Source organism: Motacilla alba, chromosome 2 (genome assembly GCF_015832195.1).
Source record: "Motacilla alba alba isolate MOTALB_02 chromosome 2, Motacilla_alba_V1.0_pri, whole genome shotgun sequence".
Taxonomy (NCBI): domain Eukaryota; kingdom Metazoa; phylum Chordata; class Aves; order Passeriformes; family Motacillidae; genus Motacilla; species Motacilla alba.
This window is the reverse complement of record NC_052017.1, coordinates 5,068,201-5,095,884: the sequence shown is the minus strand read 5'-3', so window position 1 is coordinate 5,095,884 and position 27,684 is coordinate 5,068,201. Positions and strand designations below refer to the sequence as shown.

General features: G+C 38.8%; 1 protein-coding gene across 1 annotated transcript in view; it reads right to left on the bottom strand.

The window, feature by feature from the left end:
• Positions 1–4,978: 4,978 nt before the first annotated feature.
• The window catches only part of LOC119698024 (sodium channel protein type 5 subunit alpha-like), a 34,576-nt gene continuing 11,870 nt past the window's right edge, over positions 4,979–27,684 (bottom strand). The window contains exons 9-28 of the mRNA XM_038129473.1: positions 27,464–27,605; positions 26,179–26,376; positions 25,130–25,312; positions 24,185–24,586; positions 23,319–23,448; positions 21,275–21,513; positions 20,730–20,930; positions 19,625–19,978; positions 17,054–17,491; positions 16,032–16,178; positions 14,788–14,908; positions 13,548–13,702; positions 12,707–12,880; positions 12,359–12,466; positions 10,633–10,911; positions 9,950–10,003; positions 8,868–9,009; positions 8,257–8,357; positions 7,571–7,841; positions 4,979–6,177 (exon numbers count right to left, since the gene is read on the bottom strand). Coding sequence (XP_037985401.1) covers positions 4,979–6,177; positions 7,571–7,841; positions 8,257–8,357; positions 8,868–9,009; positions 9,950–10,003; positions 10,633–10,911; positions 12,359–12,466; positions 12,707–12,880; positions 13,548–13,702; positions 14,788–14,908; positions 16,032–16,178; positions 17,054–17,491; positions 19,625–19,978; positions 20,730–20,930; positions 21,275–21,513; positions 23,319–23,448; positions 24,185–24,586; positions 25,130–25,312; positions 26,179–26,376; positions 27,464–27,605 — 5,038 coding nt within the window. The remainder of the gene's footprint in view (positions 6,178–7,570; positions 7,842–8,256; positions 8,358–8,867; positions 9,010–9,949; positions 10,004–10,632; positions 10,912–12,358; positions 12,467–12,706; positions 12,881–13,547; positions 13,703–14,787; positions 14,909–16,031; positions 16,179–17,053; positions 17,492–19,624; positions 19,979–20,729; positions 20,931–21,274; positions 21,514–23,318; positions 23,449–24,184; positions 24,587–25,129; positions 25,313–26,178; positions 26,377–27,463; positions 27,606–27,684) is intronic.

Here is a 27,684-nt window from a genome sequence, read left to right as displayed (position 1 = left end):
ACAGGTTCTCACAAAATCCTTTGAGAAAGATCTGTAGGTTCATGTGCCATTTCTAAACAGGATTTTTGCAAAGGGGTTGTTCTGGAGTCCAGCTCTATTGTTTTAATTACCTTCTGTGTCCATCCATGGACTTACTCACATTTCCATTCAAATACTTCTTGTTTGCCAAGGAAAATATGATCCCATATTGACAATAGTCATCACCAAAATGTAAGGAGATTATTTACCTGATATTTATAATATATATTGATAGATAAACTTTAAAGCTATCCAAACCCTCATCCCTGGCCCCTTTTAAACCAAACTCACATCTTCTTTACTTTTTCTTCTTCTTTCATATATAGCCAATTATTTACTTATTACTGTTTCAGCTTCCTGTTCATAGTCCCTTTTACACTGGAAACTCTCATTCATTTTGTTTTCTGACCTTTAAACTGCAGCTTTCTTTTAGCACAACCCTCCTCCCTCTCCCTCTAAGCTCTCTACGTCCTGCTAATACTTTTTCAGATTTAACAGTTATTTATCTGTTAAGGTTTCTCTCTCTATACTTGAGACAGAGGGCCCACTTTTTTTTGTTTTACATTGAAAATGTCATTTTGATCGAAAACCACTAGGAGGAAGCATTCAACAAGTTTCCCTGTCCAGATGTAGAGCCCAGTCTTAATTTTATTAAATTCTGACAGTTTTGAGGAGGAGCTAAGGGGCCTGCTGGATCACAGATCCCTTTGAAAGTGCTGTGGCACACAACCCCTTGAAAGCACGTGTAACTATTTACCTTCCAGACAAACTGGCTTCTCTGCTCCTGCTAAAATAAGTTTTTTGCTAAAATCATCAAGCCTCTGAAGAACAGAAACCACCTCTAATTTACAAATTAATTTTCCCCTGACTACTCTATTTGTCTTTTAAACATTTTTCTCCCTTCCTCATATTTTCCCACCTGCTTTATTTACTGAGAGTTACAATGCATCCTCTCAGCTGTTATTTCTAGGCTGAAAACACTAAATTTCTCATATCACACATTATTATTCATCCTAGCATTGCATCCCAGCACATGATCTAGTTTTAATTCACAGCTGTTGAATTGCAAAGATCTCTGGTGAACAGGAAGAAAAAATGTTGCCTTTCTTTCAAGCACAAGAAGAGTTTCATGCAGTTCCATCAATTTGCCCAAGAGCTGAGAAACACTGAACTAAATTATTCATGTGGTTCAATTAATGATAGTTTCAATGGTAAAAAGTCAGTTTAGTTTATGCTACAGGTCCTGTAGAAAATATTGCTGAAGAGAATAGCTTTTGATTCATTAGTTTCTTCTTTTTTCCTCCTACCCCCTTTAACACTTTTGACTGGTTTGCAATTATTCAAGGATTTTCTGTTACTTTGATTTCCTATGAAAAATGTGTGTGCTTTAGGGGGTTAAATGAAGCCCACTACAGGGAGGCACAGATGTTCTTGAATTCTCATGCCATTCATTCATATATTTATTGTTCCACGTCACTATCAAAGGAACAAACTGATACATCATGTTGTTGAGCTTGTGTTTCTCTTGGGATGTCAAAGGGAAAAGCTCTCAGGCCTCAATTTTTTTTTGGTCTGTATTATTAACTTCTTTAAAAATGCAATAATTTGGAGTAAAATTTTAAGTGATATATAGTTTATGGAAGATGTAACTGTTGAAGAGACCTGGCTGTTAATGCAGCCTGGATTCAATGATGACTAAAATCACATGAAATATTGTTCTGAATGACCAAAAAAAGGAAAGCAATTAATATGGAAATAAGGCTGTATGTCACAGTACCACCACAGAAAAGTATGATGTTTGTAAGGACATCAGTGGAATCCAAAATTAAGAGGCTCAGAGGCAAACCAGAAGGATTTGGAACATGATTTATTTCTAAGGGCACATTTTCTAACTGCCATGCTTATATTCAGAATTGTATCTCCCAAATGGTTGGGGCCTCCCTGTGGCTTGGAAGATTTTCTTGAGGCCTTTCAGTGCATAAAGAGGGTTTATAAGAAAGATGGAGGGAGGCTTTTTATCATGGTTTTAGACTGAAAGAGGACGGGTTCATCTTTGACATAAGATATTTTTTTAAAAGGATGGTGATGCCCTGGTACAAGGTGCCCGGAGAAGCTGTGGCTGCCCTTGGATCCCTGGAAGTATCCAAGGCCAGGTTGGAAGGGGCTTGGAGCAACCTGGGATGGTGGATGGTGTCCCTGCCCATGGCAGTGGGTGGAACTGGATGGTTTTTAACCCAACCCATTCTTTGATTGTGTGATTGAAGAGCATGGCAAGGGAACTGTCTTCCCTAAAATAGTATCACCTGTACTGAGTTTCTGCAGAAGGTAAAATTCACCCTAGGTGGTATTTGTAATTTCTTACACCAACAAACAATTCACTTAGGGTGCCAAATGAACTTTGGCATCTGATCTCCTGCATTGGTGGAGCTCTGGTTCTGTTTCAAGGCAGCCTTTCCAGAGAGAAGGACATCAGTGATGCTTGTATATATTCTGACCAACAATTAACTGCTCTTACAATAAAAAAAATAGTTCTTCCTGGCACACAAACTGGCAAAGATGAATCATTCCACATTTAGGTATGGATGTGTTTAATGCAATCTCCTGGGAGGATGTGATACCAGGGCTGTTCAGTGCTCACCCAAATCCATGAGAGTGATGCATGTGGCTCATTACTGCTCCTCAATGCATCCTGCACATCTTGGGAAGCTGACACTGAACAGGCTGGAGCTGGGAAACACCAGCCCACCAGTGCCATGTAGTCAGCTCCTCAGCTGGGGTTGTTCATATGCTGTGAAAGTGGTTAAAAAGAATTTTAGCCAAATAAATCCATTCATTTTCATTAATTCTTTTATAGCTGTTAGATTTACTTTTTATTTGAAGGAATACAGCCCCTGGGTCCTAAAGGCACAGAGCTGTTCCTGGTATCGTTTTTCTGGTATAACAGAGATTCACTGTGCATCTACATTAAAATCTGAGGGAGTATTAATCAAAACTAATTAAAGGTGCTACCATTTCAGGAAAGGCTAGGGAGAAGTTAAGGGAATACCACAGATGAAACTAAAAGGTACTATAAATATTATTTATTTGCATCAGTCTTCAGACAGTATTAACTGAAAACAAAGTCTCGTTATTAGGTGTAATTTATCATCCATAGTAAAAGAGAATTTCTGTCCAAAAAGCTCACAATCTGAAGAGGTGGAAAGGACAGGAGAAGAAAGCAACACAAGACATAAGAATATAACTGCTACCAGGGAAAAGGGGCATTCCAGAAAGAAGAAAACTTGCTGCAGGTTGAAAACAAGTGCACAGCAGGTCCCACTCAATCATTGGGTTCTTTTCTGGCTGAATTCAGTGTGGAGGGAAAAGCTCACTCGAGCCTTGCCAGAACCTGCCAAACCCAACAGTGAGCACAGAGCTGCAACCTTGCAACTAAGAAAAATAAAAAGCATCTTAAACCTTAAAGATGTTAGTGTACATAAGAAATTAAAATGTCAGGGGTAATTTGTGACTGCATTTAGTATGTGACAAAGGGAAACACAACAGTCCTTAGACAGCAAAGTGCATCAGCTGAATGTATCTCCAAAGTAAATGTACAAATGACAAAAGAATAAGTAGTGTTTGGGCATGTGTTTTTCTGAAAAGTATAAGGACATGAAGATAAAGGATTTGATAAGGAAAATGTGGTGAGATGAGAAACCACGAGAGTCCATCTGCACACGAGTAGTAGAATTCCATGTAGTTCCATGAGAAGTAGAATTTGCAGTAGTAGAATTTCTGTAGTTCCATGAGAAGTAGCATGTGTGATTACATCCTTAGACTTACATTAACCCCGGACCCAAGTACTTCAGCCCAGATTTCCTAATTGCCTACATTACTCATAATTTTGTTTCCTCTAACCTTTGCAGGAGAGAGAAGGCTGGTTCTCCCATCAGAGGAATACAGGCAGGAGGGAGAAAAGCTCCTACATCCAAAGGGATGCATCCATGGCCAATGTTCATCACCACGACCAAGGACACCTCTGATGGGTCCCAGGTGGAGCTCCCCAGCCTTGGTTTCTGGTGTCTAAGGGAGTGGCTGAAGTGATATTACCAATTTCCAGCCAGTGTCATTTGTGTTTCTCTTCTCTGCCACATTGTCAAGAATGAACTTGAACATAAAACTCAACCGTTAGGAGAAGTCTGAGGAAAGTATGCAATAAACAAAGATTTTTATGGGGTGATTGATGGTACAGATACAGCTGCCTTCACCTCACTGCCAGAGGAAACCAGAGGAAATAATCCTCACAGGCAAAACATAAAGCAAGGTTTTGCTCTGCTCAGTGTGACTTCTGTAATACTAAGAGCTGTACTTATTATTTCATTAAACTTCAGTAACACAACTATGATAACGTACATGCCATGGTTTATTCCGTAAATCGATCATATGGGAAGAAGTCCACTACACTGTGGAATATCTGTGGATCATGCAGGGTCTATGTTTGTGGTACCTCTGTCCCCAAACATAAAAAAAAAATAAAAAAAACATCAGTTATTTCCTAAACAGGTTTATAATGATAGTAGCAATTAGGAATGGAATAAATTTTAGCTCTTTTCCATTCCTCAATTTATACTCATATTGACATTCATTTTCTGTTCTCCAGTAGATCCATTGGTGCTTGGACTTTTCTCTGCTTCCTGTACAGGGGAAATAGCAGCTGAGGTTGCCTGCCACTGCTGTGAACATGTCACAGCACCCAGGTACTGTGGGACCTGCTTTGCATTGACCAAACAGATCCAAAACCTTTCTCTGAATAGGAAAATACTGAAGAAAACTGAACACAGCAGAGCCAAAGGCCACGATTCTCAGCTGCCATAATCAACAGACCTGGTTTCATAGAGAGGCTGCCTCTGCTGACATGTATTTACAATATCATCTTCTGTGAAAATTTAAAAATAGTTTTAACAGCTTTGTCACCAGTTAACTACTTCTTGTCTGGAGATTGTTGATCGCCCATTATTTCTCCATTCTCAACCACGAGATTGCCACTACTCTCTCTTGTGACACTGTCATACGACGGAGGGATGGACACTGAGGACGACGTCTCAGACCTGTTAGGACTCCTACCATAATTTGCACGCAGCATAGATGCAATGAGTCCTTCTTTTTCTGGAGCAGCATCTCCCAGAGTGTCAGAGCTGCCAGTTCTGTGCTGGTACAGGTAGGAAGCCTGTCTGAGGGAGCGCTGGAGCAGGTGGCTCCTGTAGGCACGCTGGATCACCGTGGCCGACGCTTCCTCTTGCCTGTGGCTGAGCGTAGTCGATATTGGCTCATAGGATTGTTTGGATGGATTGGCAGCCATGAATTTCTCCTCCATTTGTACTTTCAGAGTATCCAGCTCCCCAGAATCTCCCAACACCCTCTTGGTGAAAGCAAACAAGATATCCAAGCAGTGTATCTTGTCCCCACTGACCACAGGCAGGTCCATTGCTGTGAGTTCAACTTTGTTTGGTTTTGGTACACACAAGGGCTTGGGCAGAGCATCTGCAAAGTCTGAAAGTGCAGAGAAAGTTATAAACTGAGTTGCCTCAGGATCAAACTTCTCCCAGATTTCATAAAAGATATCAAAGTCATCTTCCCCTAAAGGCTCTGCACTTTCCTCTGTGGCAGCATTGAAGTTCTCCAGAATAACAGCTATATACATGTTTACAACAATGAGAAATGATATAATGATGTAACTTACAAAATAAATAATACCTATGGCAGGTTTACCACATTCACCCACTGTACCATTTATGTTTGGATCACAGAATGGTGGCCCAGTGTTTAAAATAGGACTGAGGAGACCATCCCAGCCCGCTGACGTGGTGATTTGGAAGAGACAGAGCATGCTGTTAGCAAAGGTTTGGAAGTTGAACATATCGTCAATGCCACCTTCCATCTTCACATAGGCAAAGTTAGCCATGCCAAAAATGGCATAAATGAACATGACCAGAAACAGCAAGAGGCCAATGTTGAACAGAGCAGGAAGGGACATCATTAAGGCAAAGAGCAGAGTTCGAATTCCTTTGGCTCCCCGGATGAGTCTCAGTATTCGCCCAATCCGGGCCAAGCGAATGACTCTGAAGAGTGTGGGTGGTAAGAAATGTTCAAAGGCTTTGCCAATGCTGGAAAGCAGTAAGGCTGAAAAGGAGAGGATAACAACTCATTAGAATATAATATTTTTCCTTAACTGTTAAAGGGGCTGGAATGATACCATATTCACAGCTCAAAAGTATCTGATGTGTGTTTGCCAAGCCCTACCAGAATAACTTTTAGGAGGAGCTGAATTGAAATAATAGTTGTTGAAATCAGCAATTATGAGCTACTTTCTTCAGCCATCAGAAGGCAGTCACTGTTGCACAGAAGATGACAAGAAACTTTCTGGGCACAACTTCAAATATCCGTATCAGTTGACACTTGATGACTGATGGTTTTCTGTGACTCTGGTTGCATGAATACTTCAGCAGATTCAAGTTACCTTCTACATTTGTCATCAAATACTGACCCTACAAAGCTAAACTAAGAAAACGAGATATAATGCAATGCCATGGTTATCATTTAGATAATAGAGGCATGATATGTAGAAGCAAACAGAGTAATGAACATAGAAGTTGTGCATGCCACTCTATAATGGCTTTTGGTTCATTCAGGGACAGAGCTACACATGGATGTTATTTTTTCTTTGTTTGAATGAAATAAATGACACCCAATAGTGCTAGAAGAGGCTTGTCTTTTCTAAGTGCAGCTGTTTTGGATAAATTTTTCTGTACTTACAATCCAGAAATCTAATTTCTCAAGGAAGAGGCATAGTCTTACTGGAATCTTACTTCCCCAAGACATGAGTCATAGTAAAGAACTGAAATATCCTTCTTGCCCTAAATGCTGTTGCTAGGGCAGTACTAGCCCTGGGAATAGTCAAATTGGTAAGAAGCTCAGATTTGCAACAGAGCTCTTTACTCCCTTCTTCCATTTCAATCCCTTCAAGTAAAAATTAATACATTTTTGTTGTTCTTTTCTATTGTGTTGCAAAGTGAGAACCTTTACTGTCAGTCAGCTATGCCTGAATTCTACAGGCTATAATCTAATTCCAGTCTTCCCACTCTATACATATTCCAGTATTCCTATTTTTCTATACATTTCAGTCATCTGTCCAAAACCACAGATTCCAAAACCCAGAATTGATCTGAATGAATATTTCTTAGCTGGTACTGAATCTGTGACAATGGAAATTATAATGTAATTTGATCCTGCTATGATGAGTTATTCATTCTGTACTTCAGATGAGAAAAAAACCAAAAAACTAAAGAACCATTAAAATATATACACACTTTTACTAAAGGCATTGTTTTAAATCTCATTTAATATTATTTTGTATAATCTTGAGGGGGCTTGCTTATTTTTTCCTTAAGACTTCACAGTATTATGACTTACATTTCAATGACTATTTGCAGTTTATAAATTTTAACTAATTTTTTTCTTTCTAGAAAGAATAATAATTTATATAGTAAAGAACTTTCAAGACAATTTTACTTACCAACAAGTGACATAATAACAACAACTAAATCAAATATGTTCCAGGCATTTGAGAAATAGTACTGCCTCAGAGCCAGCAATTTCAGCACACATTCTGCAGTAAAGATTGTAACGAAGAGTATATTGATTTTGCTGAGGATGTTTGTCTTTGTTTCACTTTGCTCATAGGTTTCCACCATCATTGTGATCATGTTGAGGCAGATAAGACCCATGATGACAACATCAAACATCTGGGATGTTACAATGTTGAAAAGGAAACCTTGGTATCTGTTCTAGAGGAGAAAAAAAATATTTCTGACATCAGTTATGAAAATAAGGAGTGCCCACCCATACATGTTTCCAACATTTCCAATTTTTGTGCTGCAAAGTCACCCGGCTGCAATGAAGTTGGAGAAATTGGAGAAAGGCAGAGTACAAAAATGAAATTAAAAATCCCTTCCCATCCTGAAGTTTTATCAGTTCCAGAGAAGAATATAAAACCCAATAATATATATGCAGAGAACTTAATAAATATTTAACCTGTAAAATAATTCAGTCAACTTTTTGGTGTGGAACTGACTTTAGAGCACTGTGTATCACTGTAAAGACAATAAGAATATTTTATATGCAATATATAAATATATGCACTTTCCAGTGAATTAAATTGCATTTTTACAATGCATTTTCCCAGTGAAGAATTCAGTTTACCAAGGGTCTTGGAATGGGTTTTTGAGGTTTCTTGGATCCCAACTTTTTCATTGCGTTGTAGTATTTTTTCTGTTCTTCTGTCATAAAGATATCTTCCCCACCTAAGTATACAAAGAAATGTCACTGTTATTTGGTGAAGAGCAAAACTACTGTACTTAAAATGTCTAAAATTCTGGTAACTGTGTCTAGAAAATCAGTGGCACAAAGCAGCCATTCACAGAGTAGTAGTCTTGGTGTGCAACTCAGCTCACTCAAAAGGCATGCAAACAAAAAACATGGACAGGATCAAATCTCTCCTTGGGCTTGCTGAATATCTAGATCTTTCCCTGGGCTTTTGTGCTGGGCTTGATGAATATCCAAATCGCTCATCAGAGCATCTGTAGCAGACCACTTTCTAAATAACAAGTCTCCTGTCATCTTGAATTCCCCAAAAGGAGGTAAATTTTAAGAGGCTTTGAAATGTTTGGGGAAGATCTAGATGTCCAGGTTGCAGGGAAAAAGAAAGGAGAAAGTTATTTCTTGTGACTTTATTATTAAAGCTCTGGTAAATGCCAATTGAAGATTTAGATTCCATGTATAGGACCTTGCTCTCTGAAGCACAAACAATACACTTATCTTTTTCTTTTGCTGGTTGAAGTTGTCAATGATTACACCAACAAAGAGGTTCAGGGTGAAAAAAGACCCAAAGATGATGAAGTTCACGAAGTAGAGATACATATAGAGATTGTTCTCCATCTCTGGCTGATCATCTTTCTGCAAGAATGAGAAGCAACTTGAGAAATAACAATACAGCAATGTGGGTCCAATTCAGAATAATCTTCACATTGAAGCTCCTCTCAAAAATTGATTCCAGGAGGAACTAAGATTTATAGCCCTACTGCTAATTGTGACAAAAGTGGTATAATTTAAAACTACCAATAGTGCATAACACAAAATTTTGTTTGAATATTCTTGACATGATTTCCACAGGAATTGCAGAAGCACCAGTTCAGTTCCTTCCAATAAGAACAGGAGCTCTAAATTTTTCAGTACATGAAAAATCAAACAAACTATGAAAAAGGCAAATTCCAAGCTCTTGCCATTAAAATTCTTGGCCTAGATATGTTCTTTTCTTTTTTCTCTTCTTAGCAAAAAACGTCTGCGATGGCTATTATTAATAAAAACAAAATTGGAAGAAGAAAATAACTTTTCAAATTGAAGAACAAATAAGAAAAACATTAAAACACACACACAAAAACATATCAATATATGAAAACACTATTATTAGTATTTTCCTATTTTTATATATTATTTCTCTTTCCATATACACTATTATATACATATACACTATTTCCATATACACTATACACTAATATTATAATATTAAAATACTTCAAAAATTCATTCATTCCTTTGAAGTCCTGATGAAATGAAGACATCCTCTACATTTCAATTTCTTTCCTTACTAAGTCATACCACTTTGTTCTGTTTAAGTGGGTGGATCTAGAGCTGAAACCCTTTCCCCATTGCAACAGAGGAGCTTTAGGATATGACGAGTCATTTGCAGATTAAATGTTTACATCATCTGACAAAAAAATAATTACTGGTAGTATTTAGCAGTGACAAACAGCAGATGTGGAACTGCAAAATGAATACTGCATTTGCAGAAAGCAGCAGCATTCACAAAAAATATGGTTTGAATGAAATGACTGACCTCTCGTGAATCTACTGCTGCATACATGATGTCCATCCAACCCTTAAATGTTGCCTGGAATGAGAGATTATGGAAAAAATGTTGAACTTTGACCTTAAAAGTCTTCACATAATTTTCTATATCCAAATGACACTGATTGCAGCAAGAGCCTGCTATGTTCACCGGCACAAAGCACCCATCTCTGGCTGCTGCCATGTGTGGCATTCTCAGCCTCATTGGGATATGGAAGCTCTCAAGGGGGAGACAGAACACTTTATTCTAGGATTCTGACAGAGCAAACCTTCATCAGCATGGCACTAAAGGCCATGCAACCCTCATGGCTGAATAAATCCACGTTTTGACAGAAAAGGTCACTATTTGCCCCAGAATTCCTTCTGAAATGGACTCCAGCTCTCAGGATCATGAAACTGCTGGAGGCTGCAACAGCACTTGCCCACCAGAAGTTCCTTTATCACCTGGAAAATCAGGGCAGGGTCTCATCTGTCCCCCTTTCCCCATTTGTGTGCATGAACAGCCAGCTACAAGGGGAGAGCAAGCTGCAGGATATTTCACTCCCTGCATGACCCTCAGGTTAGAATTAAGAATTATTACTGGGAGTAATAATTCCTAACTGAGGGTTAGGAATTAACAAAAGGTCAAGCCCATCTGACATGTGCTGGCTACTGAGGACAAGCATCACTTACCACCTGAAGAAGAGCCAGGTAGCCAGAGCCAACATTATCAAAATTGACTTTAACATTGACCCAGAATATTTTCCCAGTGTTGTTATACATCCCACAGTCTGTTTTGTTCTTGATGTTGTTATCTAATACAGAATTTTCATCTGTCATATTGACACATTTCCCAAACTTCCCAGCAAAGAGGTTCACTCCCATGATGCTGAAGATGAGCCAGAAGATGAGGCAGACGAGCAGAACATTCATGATGGAGGGGATGGCTCCCAGGAGGGCGTTGACCACAACCTTGGATGAAAAGGGAGAGAAAAAATAGGCTTCAGGAAAAAGAATGAGCCCAGGTATCTGTAAGCAGTCCCTCAGTCATCTCTGCAAACAAAAACTTGATGTTTTCTATGTAAATAGTCCCAGTCACACTAGTCACACAGTCACAGCTGGCAGGGGGACCTTGAACAGTATCTTTAGTATCTATTAGACTTTCAAAGCAATAGCTGATATTTCTTGGTCTGCTGTGAGACCCTACCACTACTAAAATGTAAGTCCACCCTTTTTGTTTGTTTTAATTTCCCTTACTTTTTGTAATAAGACATAGCCCATTTGTCTCTTTGTTTTAGACTTTATTAACACAAAACTTCTGAAGTATTCATCCACGAGCACTTGTGCAGAGGAGTATTTTTAAGACTGTCAAAATTAGTTCTTGAAAGGACCAGTAATAATGCTCCACTAGTAATTTGCTTCATTTGTTTTTACTGGATGATGGCTGTGTTTGGGGTCTATAAGCACAAGCCAGGTACATTTCCTGTGCTAGGTGCTGTACAGGCCACAGAAAAGTGTCCATGCAGATTTTAAAAATATGCTAAGACATAGAAGATTGCTTTGAAAAAACTACATAAGGGAATGGTGGGAACATTTCTTTGAGTTTCACAGTGAAGGCGGTGAACTGATCTGTGAGGTAGCAAAGAAAGACTTGACAGACCAGCAGAAAAATTAAAAGGCTTTGTGAAGGTTTTTTGGAGACTATGCCACACACATTCTTCATAGCAAGACAGAAAATATGATGTCACCTGTTTCAATATCAAAATTTACTCCAGACATGGAAATTTTGATACATTCTGCTAATTAAGTTTATGACATTTCTCTCTGTCTTCACAGTGTCAAGATTGCAACCACAGAGTTTTCAGTCTCACTTCCAGAATAAAAAATAAATAAATGTGCTCTTTTGATGGGAAAACAAAATCTAATGTTCTACAGACAAACACTTTTGTTTTCTGAAAGAACTCTACTTGAAACAATAATTTGAGCAAAGTGCTTTATAATAGGCTACAGTTTTTGTAAATCAATCCAGTAAAATCTTTCAAAATTGAAGTGACTCTTTCCTCTGAGTTAGCTTGCTATCAGATTTCAAAAATTATAATTGTGCTCACAGTTCTTATTCTCTACTTCATTTTATATCTCAGTAAGACAGGAACACAAGAATGTCTGAGAAGCAAGGGAACAAAGTTCCACCTAGGCCAGTTTTAATTTCAACAGCACTTGGATCAATCACTCCAGGAAAGTCTAAAAGCAATGCCCAAGTATAGAAGAGCACAACCAAGGGTCTCTTTAAAAATTCACTTTATAGTTCCTAAACTGAGCTCAGGGTGAACATGTGAACTTGACAAAGACACAGTGATGAGTCACAAACCTGTTACGTGCTCATCAGTTCTGACAAGCTTTGGTTTGCAATCAGTCTTACCCTCATTCCCTCAAACCGTGACAGTGCTCTCAAGGGTCTCAGAGCTCGCAGAGTCCTCAGAGATTTCATGGGGCCAAAGGTGCTGCCAAAGAGGTTTATCAAAGAGACCTGAGTGGGAAGACAAAGGAAATGCATTAACAAAATCCTGGCATCTGCTTCCTTCATTTCTGTTAAAAAAAAAACCCAAACAAACCAAAAAACAACCAACAACAAACCCACGCTTTCTGTGCCAGGAGTACAATATCCTGAATCCAATGCTACAGGGGTTAACGTCTGAAATTTATATCCAGAAAATAATCAGGGATTCTGCTGCTAGTGCTGTGTAGGAACAGCAAGGGCAGAACTCACATCTACAATGAGGAAGTCTAGCCAGCACCAGGCATTTGTGAAATACTTCTTGAAGCCATAAGCCACCCACTTCAGGAGCATCTCCAGAACAAAGATGAAAGTGAACATTTTGTCAAGAAATCCCAATATCGCTTGAATTCTTTCTCTCTTATGTATATGGATGTCTTCAAATGCCTGAAATCGTAATAGATATAGATAAATGGACAAAAATCAGAAATTAACCTCCTACATTTAAAGTCAAGCAACACTGAGACCCCTTCATCATTCAGTTTGTTTTAATACAGATCTGAACACCATTTGTTACTCAAATTTGTGCCAGCTGATAAAAGTGTAATTCTCCCTGTGCCTTCTCTTTCTTTTTCTCTACATAATGCAGCCCTGTGGATGCATCCTTCCTGCACAATGAAATCCTGGCAGGACAGGGTAAAAATATATACATATTTTTAGAAGTTTATAAATAGAGTTTATATATTGAAGAGAACTAAGCTTTTTTCCCCCCAAGTATTAAGAGTCACTTGTTTGTTTTAATGGTATAAAATCTCCTTAATATTTCACAATTGTGACATAACTTCCTGAGAAAAATCCAGTATACAGCTAGAAGAGAAACAGCTTTTGAGATTCATGTATTCTTAGCTTAGCTCATGCTGTCTAACAATTTTTAATAGTATCAATAATAGATCTGCAATAATTAAAATGGTGAATAAATTACTGCTATTTGAAGACTCTTCCCTCTTTACGAGTTCAAAGATAATCACTTTTTTTGTTGGTAAAAACAACTTCTCTGGGTGCAAATTAAAGCAAAAAAATCCTTAATGAATACATGAAACTGTGCTGCACCAACCAGGGCTCCACTGCTCAGAAGAATCATGAACACGATAAAGGATTCAAACCAAGAATGTTCCACAATCTGGTAGCAGGTTTTTCTGAGATTCCACCAGGTTTCTCCTCCAAACTTTGCAGCACTACCCAGGCAACAGTGGAAGTACCGAGCACAACCTGAAAGCGAGACAGCAATGAGAGCATGGGAGGAAGCGAATGTGAAAGCATGGCCAGGAAACTTCTGGGGGCAGAACAAACTCAGTGGTCACAGTTACTGTGTCCTTGTTGTTGGTTTTCCCTGTTTTACCAAGAGGAAAAATAATTGGGATACATCCAGTTTAATTTGTCTTGCAGCTCCTATATATATATACACAGTAGGCAGAGCCCCTTTGGACAGCTTTCCATTATTTCAAGATATTTCTGGGACACTGGACAGGCTCTCACTGGCCTGCTGTTGGGGCACACAAAACTTCAAGGCCATGGGAAAAGTCTTGATGTTACAAAAGTCCTTCTCAGTTTCTGCACACTCTTTGGAAAGCAGAGATGAGATGCTGTAACTCCAGCACAGAAAGCCACCAAATTTGTCAGGACTGATGTGAAAGCCAGCATTGTTACATATTAGGGTGGGAAGAAATCATAAAAGCACTGAACACATCCTAGAACAACTTGCAAAGCTAGATACTGTCTGATGATTTCAAGAGTTCTTAGATTATTGGATGATATTTAAGGTTTTTTCCAACCCAAGTCATTCTATTATTCTCTAATCATCACCCTATAGAAATTCAATTAATCTCAGCAGCTTCTTTTGCTTATTTCACTCCTTTGTTTGAGATTGCTCATGAAAGGTTATTCAAGGATTACTTTTACTGCTGCAAAGTATTAATATATCTGATGTGTCAGGTGACCATTGCCCAGTGAGATCTGATCCCACACACTTCTCTTGTGTTAAACCCTCAGAGTGACTTGGTTGTGTCAAATTGAGTGAAATTTATCTCACCTCACAATCCTATTTTTAAGAATAGGGTCTATGCCATTGCCCACGTCCCACTTGGAAGCAACTGGCTTTTAGAGGAAAGAGTTTTATTTTTCAGGTGTCTCAGTCTCTGTGTGGACTAGATAGGGACAACTATTTAGCTTTTTTTTTTTTCAGATAACTAAAATTAACTGAAAATAATCTGACCCTATTGGGTCAGTATCACTAGAGAAACAAGTTGAGGTTTCACTCTTCTCACTTCCCAGTAGTGAAACCATGAGAGTCTTACCTTCTGGAAAACATTGTTCTGGAGTCTTGAAGTCTTCAGAAAATTCTGGAATCTGTTTTAAAAGATCTTCAGGATTTGTCAGATCCACTGTGCTGACTTTAGAAGAACTGACACTGTCCAACTACCAAGCACAATAATATCAGTTATTGATGCTTTCTAATTCGGGTCCAAATGAATAAATTAATCTATGAACAAATAAAACTCAAAAATTAAAGCTTTGTATGCACTAATATTACGAGTATTGTTGGTAATGGAATAATTTTATTTTTTTTAAAAGATATAAGCTTAGAAATACCAATTGGTGCATTCAAATAGAGGCCCAAGCTCTATAATTACAGTATCTGTCTACATGAACCAGATGTAACTGCCTAATCAGCTGGGAAACTGAAGAGCTTTCAAATTGCAAATTAGTGAATGTAGCTCTCAAAAGAGGAGAAATTACTTGGGTTAAAACCATGAAACATCAAAGAAATCAAGGGATTTATGGAAAGATGCATTCACACAGGATACCCAGATAAATATATCCATTATCATGCCAGGAACTGAGCACCCGTGACAGTATTTAAGAAGTAGAAATTGGAATCACACCCTGTATTCTTCAGTTACAAGGCTTTTTGCCATCCCATTAAACCAATGTTAAGAGTCAGCTGTTTGCTAGCAATTACTTAGTCTATGCTGTTGTTTTTTCATGTTTCCATAATGCTGGTTTTTTACTTCTTTGAATGCATTCTACATTCAAAATTATTTTAAAATCATGGTAACAACGATCTTTAATGACACAGAGAGAAACTCATTTCAAGTATTATGTTTCTTGAATCCAAGATACTTAGGACACAGGCAGACTTCATGGAATTTCCCACATGGAAACTTATCTCTCTTTAATTCTTTTTTTTTTTTTTAATCCTCCTTTTTTGTGGAGTCAGAATTTAAATGAATGGAAGGTATCAGAGAGTATTTTATAAATTATTCATAATTACTACCAAAGTTACATCATAGTTTTCCCATTTCTACACATTCTCTTCCCTATACTTATACTTTTCTTTAAAATAAATACCTAGAAAACCTTTGATTTTTCTCTCAGAATTCCAGCTCCAGCATTCCCCCTTTCCTGCCAGACCAGGTACTGCGACTTAAGAGCTGCTTCTGGCACTAAACTTCTTTCTGGTAAATCCCTGAACAGAAATGTGCCTGTGTTTGACCAGTATTGGAAAATTAACATCACTGAAAAAAAAAAAAAATATTACCTCTTGTCCTTCTGGTGATGAGAGTTCACTCTTCCTGTCCTTTCCTAGATAAAGCAAACTGAATTCTTCAGAGGAAAATCCTGATCCTTTACTCGAGCTGCCTGAATTTTTTGCTCTGTCTCCCCTTTGCCTCAGGTGATTTTCATCCTGAAATTAATCTCTGGATTAGCAGGGCTTTCTTCTATCTTTTTTGGGGAGTGTACCAGTCAGAGGGGAAAAACCAACAAGCTATAAATTTCATTTTAAGTGGGAATCTCCAGACAAGAGTTATAAGAAAGGTAAAATCAGAGACTCAAAATGATCCTAAGGATAAAACTTTTCCTCAGAGTAAAACAGAGCAAATGAAGTCATTTTAGTGATCTATTCAAAACTTAAATGAGAATTCTTACATAGGAATTAAGAGGTAAAATTAATATGGGAAATTGTGATACCAGAATGACAACTGTGATTGAAACAACTGAAAAATTCATGAAGCACAAACAAATATATGATGTAGTATCAAAAATATGTCCTTAGTAGAGCCCCTCCATACTTAATCCCATCCACTTCTAATAATTACTACATACTGCACACAGCAAGGAAAAACACCAAGTAAGGATCAGAGCTATCAATTCATGTTCTGAATCCATGATAATGTTCTGTATGCAGAACACAGTATTTTTGTTCATTTGTGCAAATAATACCAAAACAGTTGACATTATGCATAAACATTTACATTAAAAAATCCAGGTTCACCAAGGACTGCCACAATTACCTGTGTGCACCACAGCAAATCAGCTAGAATCCCTGCAAACATTTTCTTTTAAAACCGTGAAAGAATCTTGATTTTAAAAGGCTCCAAGTGATGATTTACCCTGTACATATTTTTACTTTTGGTTCTAGTTCAGAACTTTGTAATTCTCTGGAAATGGATCAACATCTCCCACCCTGTTCTGCTGGAGACTCTTCTCCCGCCCATCCCTCCCTCCCTTCATCTCTCTCCACAATTCTACTGTTCCAACACAAATGAAGACATCCATTACCTGTTTGCTGCAGTCTGTGTCAGTAAATGTGCTCAGTTTATCATCATCTTCGAAACCCTCACTTGTATTCTCTGCCTCAGCCATAGGAACACAAACAAATACGTTGGGGTTTCTAACAAAATCGTCAAGACCTGGGCATTTGTCCCCGCTTTTCTCAATCCATCCATTATTGTAATTCTCCGTAGGACTCTTTGTCTCTTCACTCTTTAACCCAAGTGAGTTCTGTGCAGTCAATTTGATTTTCTTTTTGTGTACTTTCTTAATGTGCCTGAGCTTCCTACAGCAGGCATCCCATGTCACGCTCTTGACAAAGTGGAATCCCTTGCGGATCCGAGCGAAGGCAACCCGAAGATTGTTCATCTCTCCATCATCCTCTGCTGTCTGAAGACTGTCAGCACTAAAAGAACTCAGCAGCAGTGCAATGAAAAGGTTGAGAACCTAAAAGCAGTTGAAATAATAATAATTAAAAAAAATTAAAGTCCGGAGACCAGCATTGGAAAATCTGAATTTTAACTTTGAAGAACACAGGTGCTACCAAAGTTCAGTCTCTGCTGACCAAACCAAAACAAGGTGATAAGGAAATGACAGTGATTGATCACATTGTGACTGATGAAATCAACTTCTCTATCAGAAATTTTAATGTTCCCATTCCTCTCTTCTCAAAAAAATGTAATTTAAACTACAAGAGAAAACAGAACTGTGTGCCAAATGCATTATTTGATGAAATCAACTTTTCAAAGGTTAAAGCAGTAACATTGACTTATGTCCCAGCAGTTGAATAATTCTCTCTTCATTCTTCAAATTAGAATTAAATCAGGCCTCTGTGGAGTTACTTCCAAAATTCTGTGAGATCAGATTCAGGCCCAGAAATTTCCTCAAATCTGCCACTTATCACAAAAATTAAAACCAAGAGAAGCTCAAATTTGTCATTTTTAAATACCTTTAAATAAAGGAATTTTTAAACCTCCATTTGTTTGGGTTTTTTTGGGGTTTTTTGTTGTTGTTGTTGTTGGGGTTTTTTGTTTGTTTGCTTTTAAGGGAATCTGAGAATTTAATTTTTTCACTAGTATTTTGGTTACTAATGGGATCTGTGTATCTTAAATTTTGTCATGGCAGAACTGGGCAGATAACACCCCCGAGCCATCCAAGGACCACAGGCAGTGGAGAATATCAGCTCTCAAGGGATCAATTCATCCCATCTGTCTTAGTCATTGACTTCAGCCTGGAATAAATCTCAGTCCCAGATACCTTTCTCTGCTTCCTTGGACCATAAGAAAACCTGGACAGAAAGTGGGGCTAAACACTTCATTGCTTGACAGTTAACATTAGATTGTGATATAAATCTCACTCACAGCATTTCATCACTGGCATCAATCCTTGCAGTGTGGAACAGGCAGGACATTAAATACAGGTTTAGGATTCAGCCACAGAGCAGAGATTTCCCATAAAGGTCTGCCTAGAGTTAAATATGTTCAGAATTCCTTTTGCAATTAAGAGAAGCTTGGCATATGAATGAAGGACATGAAGAACAAACTTACTAAAAGAATATATTTACAATTTTGGCATCAAGAAAGGACAGCACAGGACCAAGGAAGGCAGACTGTCCCTTGTGTCCCAGCATAGCGTGTTGAGGCTGTGTAGGTTACGCCATGGCAAGATATAGATCTTGGATATAAATGTACTTTGAGATGCCTAAAAATAATCCTGATTTCTGTGGTAGCACTGTATGTTCTGCCATTTGCTGATAAAGAATTCAGTACTTGCACGAGGTCTTAATAAAATAAATAAAATTGATTTAGAGAGGGACTTAAGCACTTGGCCTAATTGATTCAAGCAAGTGAGCCATAAGCCTCACTGATTATTTACATCCAAATCCCAAGATGTGGAGGAACTTAGCTGCCTGTGGTGTATTTACAGCAAAGGTGTTTCTTGTCACATTGCCACGTGGAAAGGTCAAATGGTGCTGTAAGCAAAGCTCACAAAAATGGGAAAATACAGACAATGGCTCAAAGGTGAAAGGAAAAAGAGGATTTCACAGATTATAACATACATATTTTGTATTTGCGGGGTGCCCTGTGGCAGGAAGGAAGGATGAATCTGAATCCATGTTCTCAGAAGGCTAATTTATTATTTTATGATACTGTATTATAATAAAGAATACGGTACTAAACTATACTAAAGCATATAGAAAGGATAGTTACAGAAGGCTAAAAAGATAATAATGAAAACTCCTGACTCTTTCCAGAGCCTTGACACAGCTTGATCCTGATTGGCCAATAAGTCAAAACAATTCACATAAAACCAATGAAACAATCTCCAAACACATCCCACATGTGAGCGCAACACAGGAGAAGCAAATGAGATACGAATTTGTTTTCCTTTTTCTCTGAGGCTTCTCAGCTTCCCAGGAGAAAAATCCTGGGCAAAGGGATTTTTCAGAAAATATAGCTGTGACATACATAGGTAAATTTTCCACCTGTTTTTAGGGGAGCTACCTTTTGTTGTCAGAACAGCCATTAACTGGAGTCCACCACAGACAGGATGAAGAGAAAAGCACATTGCAAAACTTACCACTAAATTTCCTATCACCATGACCAGCAGAAAGACAACAAGGCACAGTGATGGTTCAGCAACCACCATGCAGTCCCACATGGTCTCAATCCATTCTCCACACAGAATTCGGAAAATGACGAGGAATGAATGGAAAAAGTCCTTCATGTGCCAGCGTGGCTTGCAGTCTTTGCTTATTTTAGTGCAGTTGAGCACATAACTTCTCCCAAAAAGTTGCACCCCTACTATAGCAAAAATGAAAATGATGATTGCCAGGACGAGGGTCAGATTACTCAGTGCTCCCAGGGAGTTACAAATTATTTTAATTAGAGTGTTTAAAGTTGGCCAGGACTTTGCCAGTTTGAAGACCCTCAGCTGCGTAGCAACATAAAACATAGAGTTAGACGTCAGTAGAGATAACTCATCTTTGCACCATGCAAATCCTACAATAACCAAATTACTGATATTCTGAACTATTCCAGCAATGCAACATTTGTGGCACAGTAATACTTTTAAAAAGTATTTATAGATATTTTTTTCTCTTGACTGGGCAACACTGCAAACAGACTAACCACCTTGTAAAGGACCAAAGTAACTCGAAATCCTAATAAATGCAGGCAAGTGTCCATGCAATTCTCTTGATGTAGATTATGGTGCCTAATTTACATGTAAAACAAAGGACCAAAGCTCAGGGACTGCTGCTGTAGCACTTTGAAAAGAGTCTGTGTTTTGATAAAGCAATTTAAATCAGTCCCTGGTTTATGAAGTGGATACCTTAACATAATTTCACATCTTTCTTTAAATATTGTTTATTTCTGTTTGTACTCTGTCACTTTTTTCCTAAATTCCTGTGCTAGTTTTTAATTATTTGCATCAGTTTTATAACATGTCCATTCTGGAATATTTTTTCTTTTGAATATTTCTCAGTGAAGTCAAAAGAAATATACTTCTTAAACTCTGACTCTAACATCACAAGGAGTTTGAGTGTGTTTCTTAAAGCCAAGATGAAGAAATAAAAATAACTGGAGTAAAAAAAAAATAAATTCTTGCCTCCTAACTGCAGAAGTATTCTTTATTAAATTCACAAGATAAAGTTTCATACAACTGAGCATGCATGAAGCATTACCAGTCTGAAGGATCGTAAAACTGACAGGGTTCCTCCTTTTCTTCTTTCTTTCTTGCTTTTGTGTCTGGGGAAACTCAGTTCAATTAAACTCAGTGTGACAATGACACTGTCAAAAATATTCCAGGGCTGCTGGAAATAGTAATAGGGATCTAGAGCGATGATTTTTAAGATCATTTCTGCAGTGAAGATTCCTGTAAAAACCTGTGACAAGGAAACAGTAGCATCAGCCTGAAAGTAGCCATGAATTTGTCTTATCTCTAGGTCATTTTCCCTCAAATAACACTGATGGACAGGTTAATAAAGCCCATGTTTATGAAGCCCTAATGCACTTTTAATTAAAATCAAGGATGTTCTTTTTCTGCCTTCTCAGGAGAATGACAAAGTGTATAAAAAATCTGGGAATTGTCTGTATTAGAAACAAAGTTTAAAAATGCAGGGTTTGCAAATTTTTAATTTTTCCTGTCAGTTTTTATGTTTCAAATGAAAACACACATCAGCCAATTAATTAATTCTATAAAAACCCACGTAGCTGAGAATTTGCTTACCAAGTTTCCTATTTTAAGCATGAATTTAAAAGTAGGTGACATATTATTGTGCTCCAGTGCCATGAACAAAGTGTTCATCACAATGCAAACCGTGATGGTGAGATCAAAAAAAGGATCCTTTATGAAAGCAGCAACTTTTCCCTTGATTCTCAGCCAAAGTGGGCAACAGTCCCAAATTAGATACTTTAAAGCAAACTTCTTCAGGCGTGGTGGGCACTTCTGCTGAGCTTCTTCATGTTCTAAATGGAAACAAAAATCCTTCTATCATTAGTTATCACTGAGCAAGATGGTGAAACAACAACTTCAAACATTCAAAAGACCAGAGAAGGAAAAGGAAATCTCTCATCACTCACAGAGCCTCCTGGCACTTTTTACCATTCATGTGGTTCTTACATCAGCCGATAAACGTGAAAATAAAAATTCAGAGAAAATGCCAAATTATTTTATGAGCATTTCCTTCAAAAGCTTTTGTAAAGGGTTTTATTTGTTTCACACTGGTGCTACAATCATCTGGCAATGCAGATATTTGCCATGCAGGGCCCCCACCACAGCTTCTCATGCTCTTGCAGGGCAGCAGAGCAGCTACAGCACTTCCCACCTTGTCCTCACATGGGTGTCAGGGACAACGGCTGTGTCACACCCAACAACTTTCTGCCTCCCTTGACCCTCAAGGCAGTTTAAAGAATCAGTGGTAGACATGGGAATTCCGATTCTGGCAAATCCAAATTGCCTGAAATTTGGCCTTTGGCCTTTTCTATGGGAAAGGTCACACCCATTTTCCAGCTGATCCAAGTTGAACACATCTCCATTTTCCTCAAGTAGAACTTGGGATAGAAGCTGTTTTGTCTTTGTCATTTTCATCTTTTTAATCAAATATAAATCCCACAGCTTTTCTTTCTTCACCATCAATATTAATTAGCCCTTCAAAATACTTTTGACCCAGCTTAAGTCCTGTGCAAATTCATTTACCAACTGGAACTAGCTTTAAATACAAGCACAGTAGGAATAGCTCATCTAGTTTTCAGAGACCTGGAAGCTTTTCAGAAATAGATGAGCTGGATCTGACTCATTTTCTTTTCTGAATTGGACCTGTCCTTATTTCTTCCCTCTGTTTAATTCTTATTTCTTCTCCCCCAGGCTCAATGCCTACATCTGAACCCTAAACCACTTATTTCAGATCACTTTGACTCAATCCTCTCTCCAGGTCTATCTCTTGTCTTCCTCTAGAGCTACAAGTCCTGTTCCACCCCAGATCACAGCTGAAACTGTGCAACAAAACCCAGCTCTTTGATGAGCTACACTGCAAGGCAAAGCTCAACTGGATGTGTTCAACCGTGATTCTCCCAGGAAAAAATATTTTAAAAAATTAAGAAAAGGGACCTTCCTGCCACAGGTACCTCCCTGTTCAATCCCATACTTGTGGTCCAAGAACTGGTGGTAGAGCTCCTCAAATGAGGAAACAGAAGTTCCTCATCCTGAATAACTTGGACTGAAATTTTTCAGCAAGATCTGCAAGAAAACTATCAGTCATCAAAATGATTGTCACTGACTAACTGCCATGGGAAGGTAAATTAAATTAAATTACCATGGGAAGGTAAATTAAAGAAATAGAATTGTGATGCTAAGTAGTCCATATCCAAGAATTGTCACAACTAATTTTACTTGCATAATCTTATTAATTGTTGAATTCTGCATGCCTGTGAATCCTCTGAATTCTGCCACTGACACAACAGAAATCAGAAGATCAGGAGTAGAAAAAAGTGTCCCAGTCTTGCAGGTCAGATGATCAGAAATATCTTCCACCCACTCTCACTCCAACCCCCTTCACTCTCTGTACTACAAAGAAAGCTTTTACAATAGGCAAAGAATGTGTTCCAGTACACAGAGACTGTGTAACACCTTTTTTTCTAAAAGAACTCCAAATTAACAATGAAATTCCTACCTACACGCCCACAAATCTCTGCTAACCTCCAAGAAATAGGTTTTGTTCTTTCATGGCAGCATTACTTTAGGGTTGAAATAAACTTAATGAGGAACCACTTACCCTCCAAGACACTGGTAATTATGCTGACTACACTTGCTGTCCTTTGTCTCTGAAGAGCCTCATTAAAGTACTCCACTGACAGATGAGGAGGTAAATGCATCATGCTGCTCTCATCATGCACAGCTGGCTGCTCAGAGAAGTAAACACGATTAGGGAGATACCAGGGGGGTGAAATGAGGCAGGATGTGATGATGGGTAACTGTGAGAGTTAATAGGAACAGTGACAAGCAGACAAATAAATGTATATTTTTACAAGATGTAATAGATGGTGAGATTGAAGGTCCTACTCTCCTATGGGGCTGTAGTGAATGGATCCTGCAAGCATGTAACATGGGGCAAGCACAGCCTTGGAAATGAGTGTATGAGAGGAAATAGGCCCAGGAATTATTCAAGAAACTAATGGAATAGGAGAGAGGTGAAGGATAAATAGGGGAAATTTGGGAACTTACAGGCAAAGCTGCTGCATGATGCTAAAGGGGCTATGAACAAAAAAAAAAAAATTAAAAATCACGGGTATTATTCAAAATTACACCCCTGAGCAGCCTTTGGGATGAAAAGAGCAACTTGTAATTTCAGCACGAGGAATCTTTCAAACTATGTTAGTGCAATTAATGAACAGCAGAAACATAAGGTTTACAGGAAGGCCAAAATCTAATTTTCAGGAAGCATCAGACTATTAAAAACCAGTTTCTACAGACAACTGAAAAATTCCCACACCAGCATGCTTGAGTTCACATCACTGTTTGCCATTAAGGTGAAACTCTTAAAACAACAAAAAAACCCCAAAACCAAACCAACCCAACCCTGCCACTGATTGATAAACCACTATATAAAGCATATATTTAAAACATTATATTTTTCCTCACCAGATCCCCCTTTCCCGCATCTTCCATGACAGGTGGAAGCACGGCTCCTTCAGAGGACACGGGATCTTGGCTGTGCACCCTGCTGCTCCCTCCTCCCAGCCCCAAACCCACCCCAAGGTGCTCGTCCAGGCTGCCCCCTTTGCTGCTCCGCGCGCAGTTCGGGGTGGCGGGGTGGGAGCTGTGGCCCCGTTGGCTTTGCAGGCTGGGGCGTCTTCCCATCTGCGCCCCCGACAGGGACCGGCAGCGGGGTTTGTGTCCCCCGGCGCCCGGGGTGTCCTGGTCACCGAGATCCGCTCTGCAGTCCCCCTCCACGGCGGGGCTTTGGAAGTTGAAGACGCTGCCGTGGCTCAGCCGGCGCTTGGCCTGGCTGGAGCTGGGGCCGTACACCAGGCCCAGGAGAGACTGGAAGCCCAGGAAAAGCAAAACAGAGAGAGCAGCGTAACATCACAGAGAAAATCTGGGGAAGCTGTGAATTATTAGAGCTTTGTAACGCTTACTGTCAACCACTGCAAGTCCAAAACTCTTATCTGATTTAGATTTTTTGGGAAGGATTATGTCTAGATTCTCAACGGTAGATAATAAAAGTTTATGAGCTGTACCAGCTATTTTTGAGATAAGCTTTATACTTACATTTTAAGTATGAAATTTTTCACAGAGAATGACGGTATAAAAGCCAAGTTCTGGTAGTCATTCACTTCTTTTTATTCCTCTTTGTAATAGAAAATTTATTTAACTATTTTAAGTTTGCTTTCATCCTTCATTTATAACACTTCCTTTTCAAATTAATTTTTTCATCTAATTCTTATTTATCCCAACTTTTTTTTTATTTTAAAGACTTAAGAGTGATCTGTGTTTGTAATGGGATTTTGTTTATGCTTTCAAGCCATTAATTTTAAATTAAAATTAGAAAAGCTGTAAGGATCTCAGATTCAGATAATAGATTACCAACTTTCGTTGACTGTCTGGGAGCTGTGGCTTGGGAGGTTCTTCTTCTTGTTCATTTTCTTCTCTCCCCAATGACTTATTTCTCTTTTTCCTATTGCTCATTTCTTTGATTTCTTTGGGTGACAGAGAAGAGGCCTCAAAGGAGCTAACTGACAGGATATCAATCCCTTTAATACCCAGTGACTGAAATTAAAAAAACAAACAGGGATGATATTTTTGCTGGGTGCTTTGAGTAAAAGCAGAAAGAAAACACTTCTGTGTTCTATATTATTATTTCCTGATAACAATTTGTGTTTCACAAAACTCGTTAAAAATCTTCAAATATGTGATAATGCTAAAAGAAAGAGGAGAGAATTTCCCCAACATATGGAGCACTGAACAATTTGCTATTTGCAGTGTTTTATATGATTACAAGTACTGGGCCTGCCAAAGGCAAAATAATTACATTATAGCTCCTACTCCTCCATATGGATCATTTGCTTACAATAAAAATGCTCAGTTTGAAAATAATGCAGTAGAATACATCCTTTCCCCAAAATAAATGTTCAAACTGTAATAAAAGTCTTTCTTTTCTTTGGGGATCCTTGGGACTATATTCACAGTGTGGATGATTTTCCTTCCAATGCTGAATTTAGGGTGATATTTTTAAAACACAGGAGTATCTTGTTCCAGAAGCTTCTATGCTATTTAAGTTACCAAGAGACTTTTCATTCAACTACAATAGGTTTTGGCTCAGATGTTAATGCAAAAGAATCAGTGTATGTTTCTTTGCTCAGCAGCCCAAATGACAAAATAGAATAAAAAAAGAATTTTAAAAAAAGCTAAAGTTTCTTAACACCCAGGGACGGTGACTCCAGCACCTCCCCAGGCAGGCCATTCCAGAACTTTATCACCTTTTCTGTAAAAAACTTTTCCCTAATATTCAACCTATATTTCCTGTGATGCAGATTGAGACTGTGTCCTCCAAACCCTAACCTGCCCTTCCAACCAAAACCTGACCAAAAACAGAACAATGAGACCAAACACTTGCAAGTGAATAATTTACATACCTCTTGCTCCTTCTGCAGTAATTCCATAGCTTCCCGAAATTTCCTTTCCTTTGCCTCGGTTTCAGCAATGGTGGCCTTGTTCTGGTCCTCGTATGCCATTGTTACTACAGCCAGAATCAAGTTGACTAGATAAAATGAGCCCAGAAAGATGACCATCATGAAGAAGACTACATACACCTTCCCAGAAGCTCTGAGGGTCTGCAAGCAACACACCCCAGAGATAAACATTACCACAAAAAATCCCAGGTAAGCTTTCAACGTGTCTCTGAAATTCTTTAAAAGTGCTGAGCTTCCTAGACACAATGCTTCAGGGAGCTGAAATGGAGTTAAAAATCTCTTTGCTGTTCTTCCCTGTCTTCCTCCCTCCTCCGAGACCCTTGCACTGTAAATCCCATGAAGACAAAGGAGGAGGCATTTTTACATTTTTGAAGGACAGCACAGAACCCTTTTAGGACTTTTTTCCCAGAGCAGGGTGAAAGAGCTGGGATGCACTTTAGCATCCCTTTTCCAGGAGTTACAGGCAGAAGGAAGGTCCATGAGCCTACCATGGCCACGGAAGAGTACACCATAGGCTCTGGACATTGGCCACAAGTCAGGGTGAGAAGAAAGGAATGATAGGACAAGTTATGCAGATTAAGTTATTCCATATAAGGTGATGCTATGAACCCTGCTTTCTGATTGGTTAGTCTTGTGTTCTATATAAGGTATGGTTTCTGTTTCTCTTTGTTCTTTGGCTCCCTGCCCTCTGTATAAGTTTGTGTTTGTTTCATTTTGTGGTCTTCTGGAGGAGCTCCCTACAGTGTACAGCTTATGTTTGTGTTGTGCATTTATTGTTGGTGCCCCTTTTATTTTCCTTTATTAAACTTTGATTTCTGAGCACTCCTGTTGTACCTGTCCCTATTTTAGTTACTGCCACACTTCCAGCCAACCCGGTCCTGGGGTTGTGCCCGCCGCCAGCAACGAGGGCTCATCCAGCAACACCCTCACAGATGAACCACTGATTGTACATCCCATAAGGACAATCAAGGAGGCATTTTTACATTTCTGAAGGACAGTACAGAACCGTTTTAGGACTTTTTTCCAAGAGCAAGGCAAAAGGGCTGGGAAGCACTCCAGCATCCCTTTTCCAGGAGTCACAGGCAGAAGGGAAGATGTGGGCTCGATGACCTGCAGCTATTGCTTTTATTTGAGGTTTCTCGTCCTCTCTACACATTTCTTGTCCTCTCTACACATTTTCTGCTTCAGCTAATGAAGATCAGTTCTGAGCCATGCACAAAACTGGTACCTGTTGATACAGACGCTCCCAGTAGTCCTGGGTCATCAGACGGAATAAGGAGAGAAAAGCCCAGCCAAATGTGTCAAAGCTGGTGAAACCATAATCAGGATTTGGCCCAATTTTACAGCATTTATAGCCAGGAGGACAGTCCCTAGAATGATTTAAAAAAAAGTGGAGCTCTTGCAAATGTGTAGATTTCAAGGAAAACTTCAGCTTTATGTAAAAGTTCT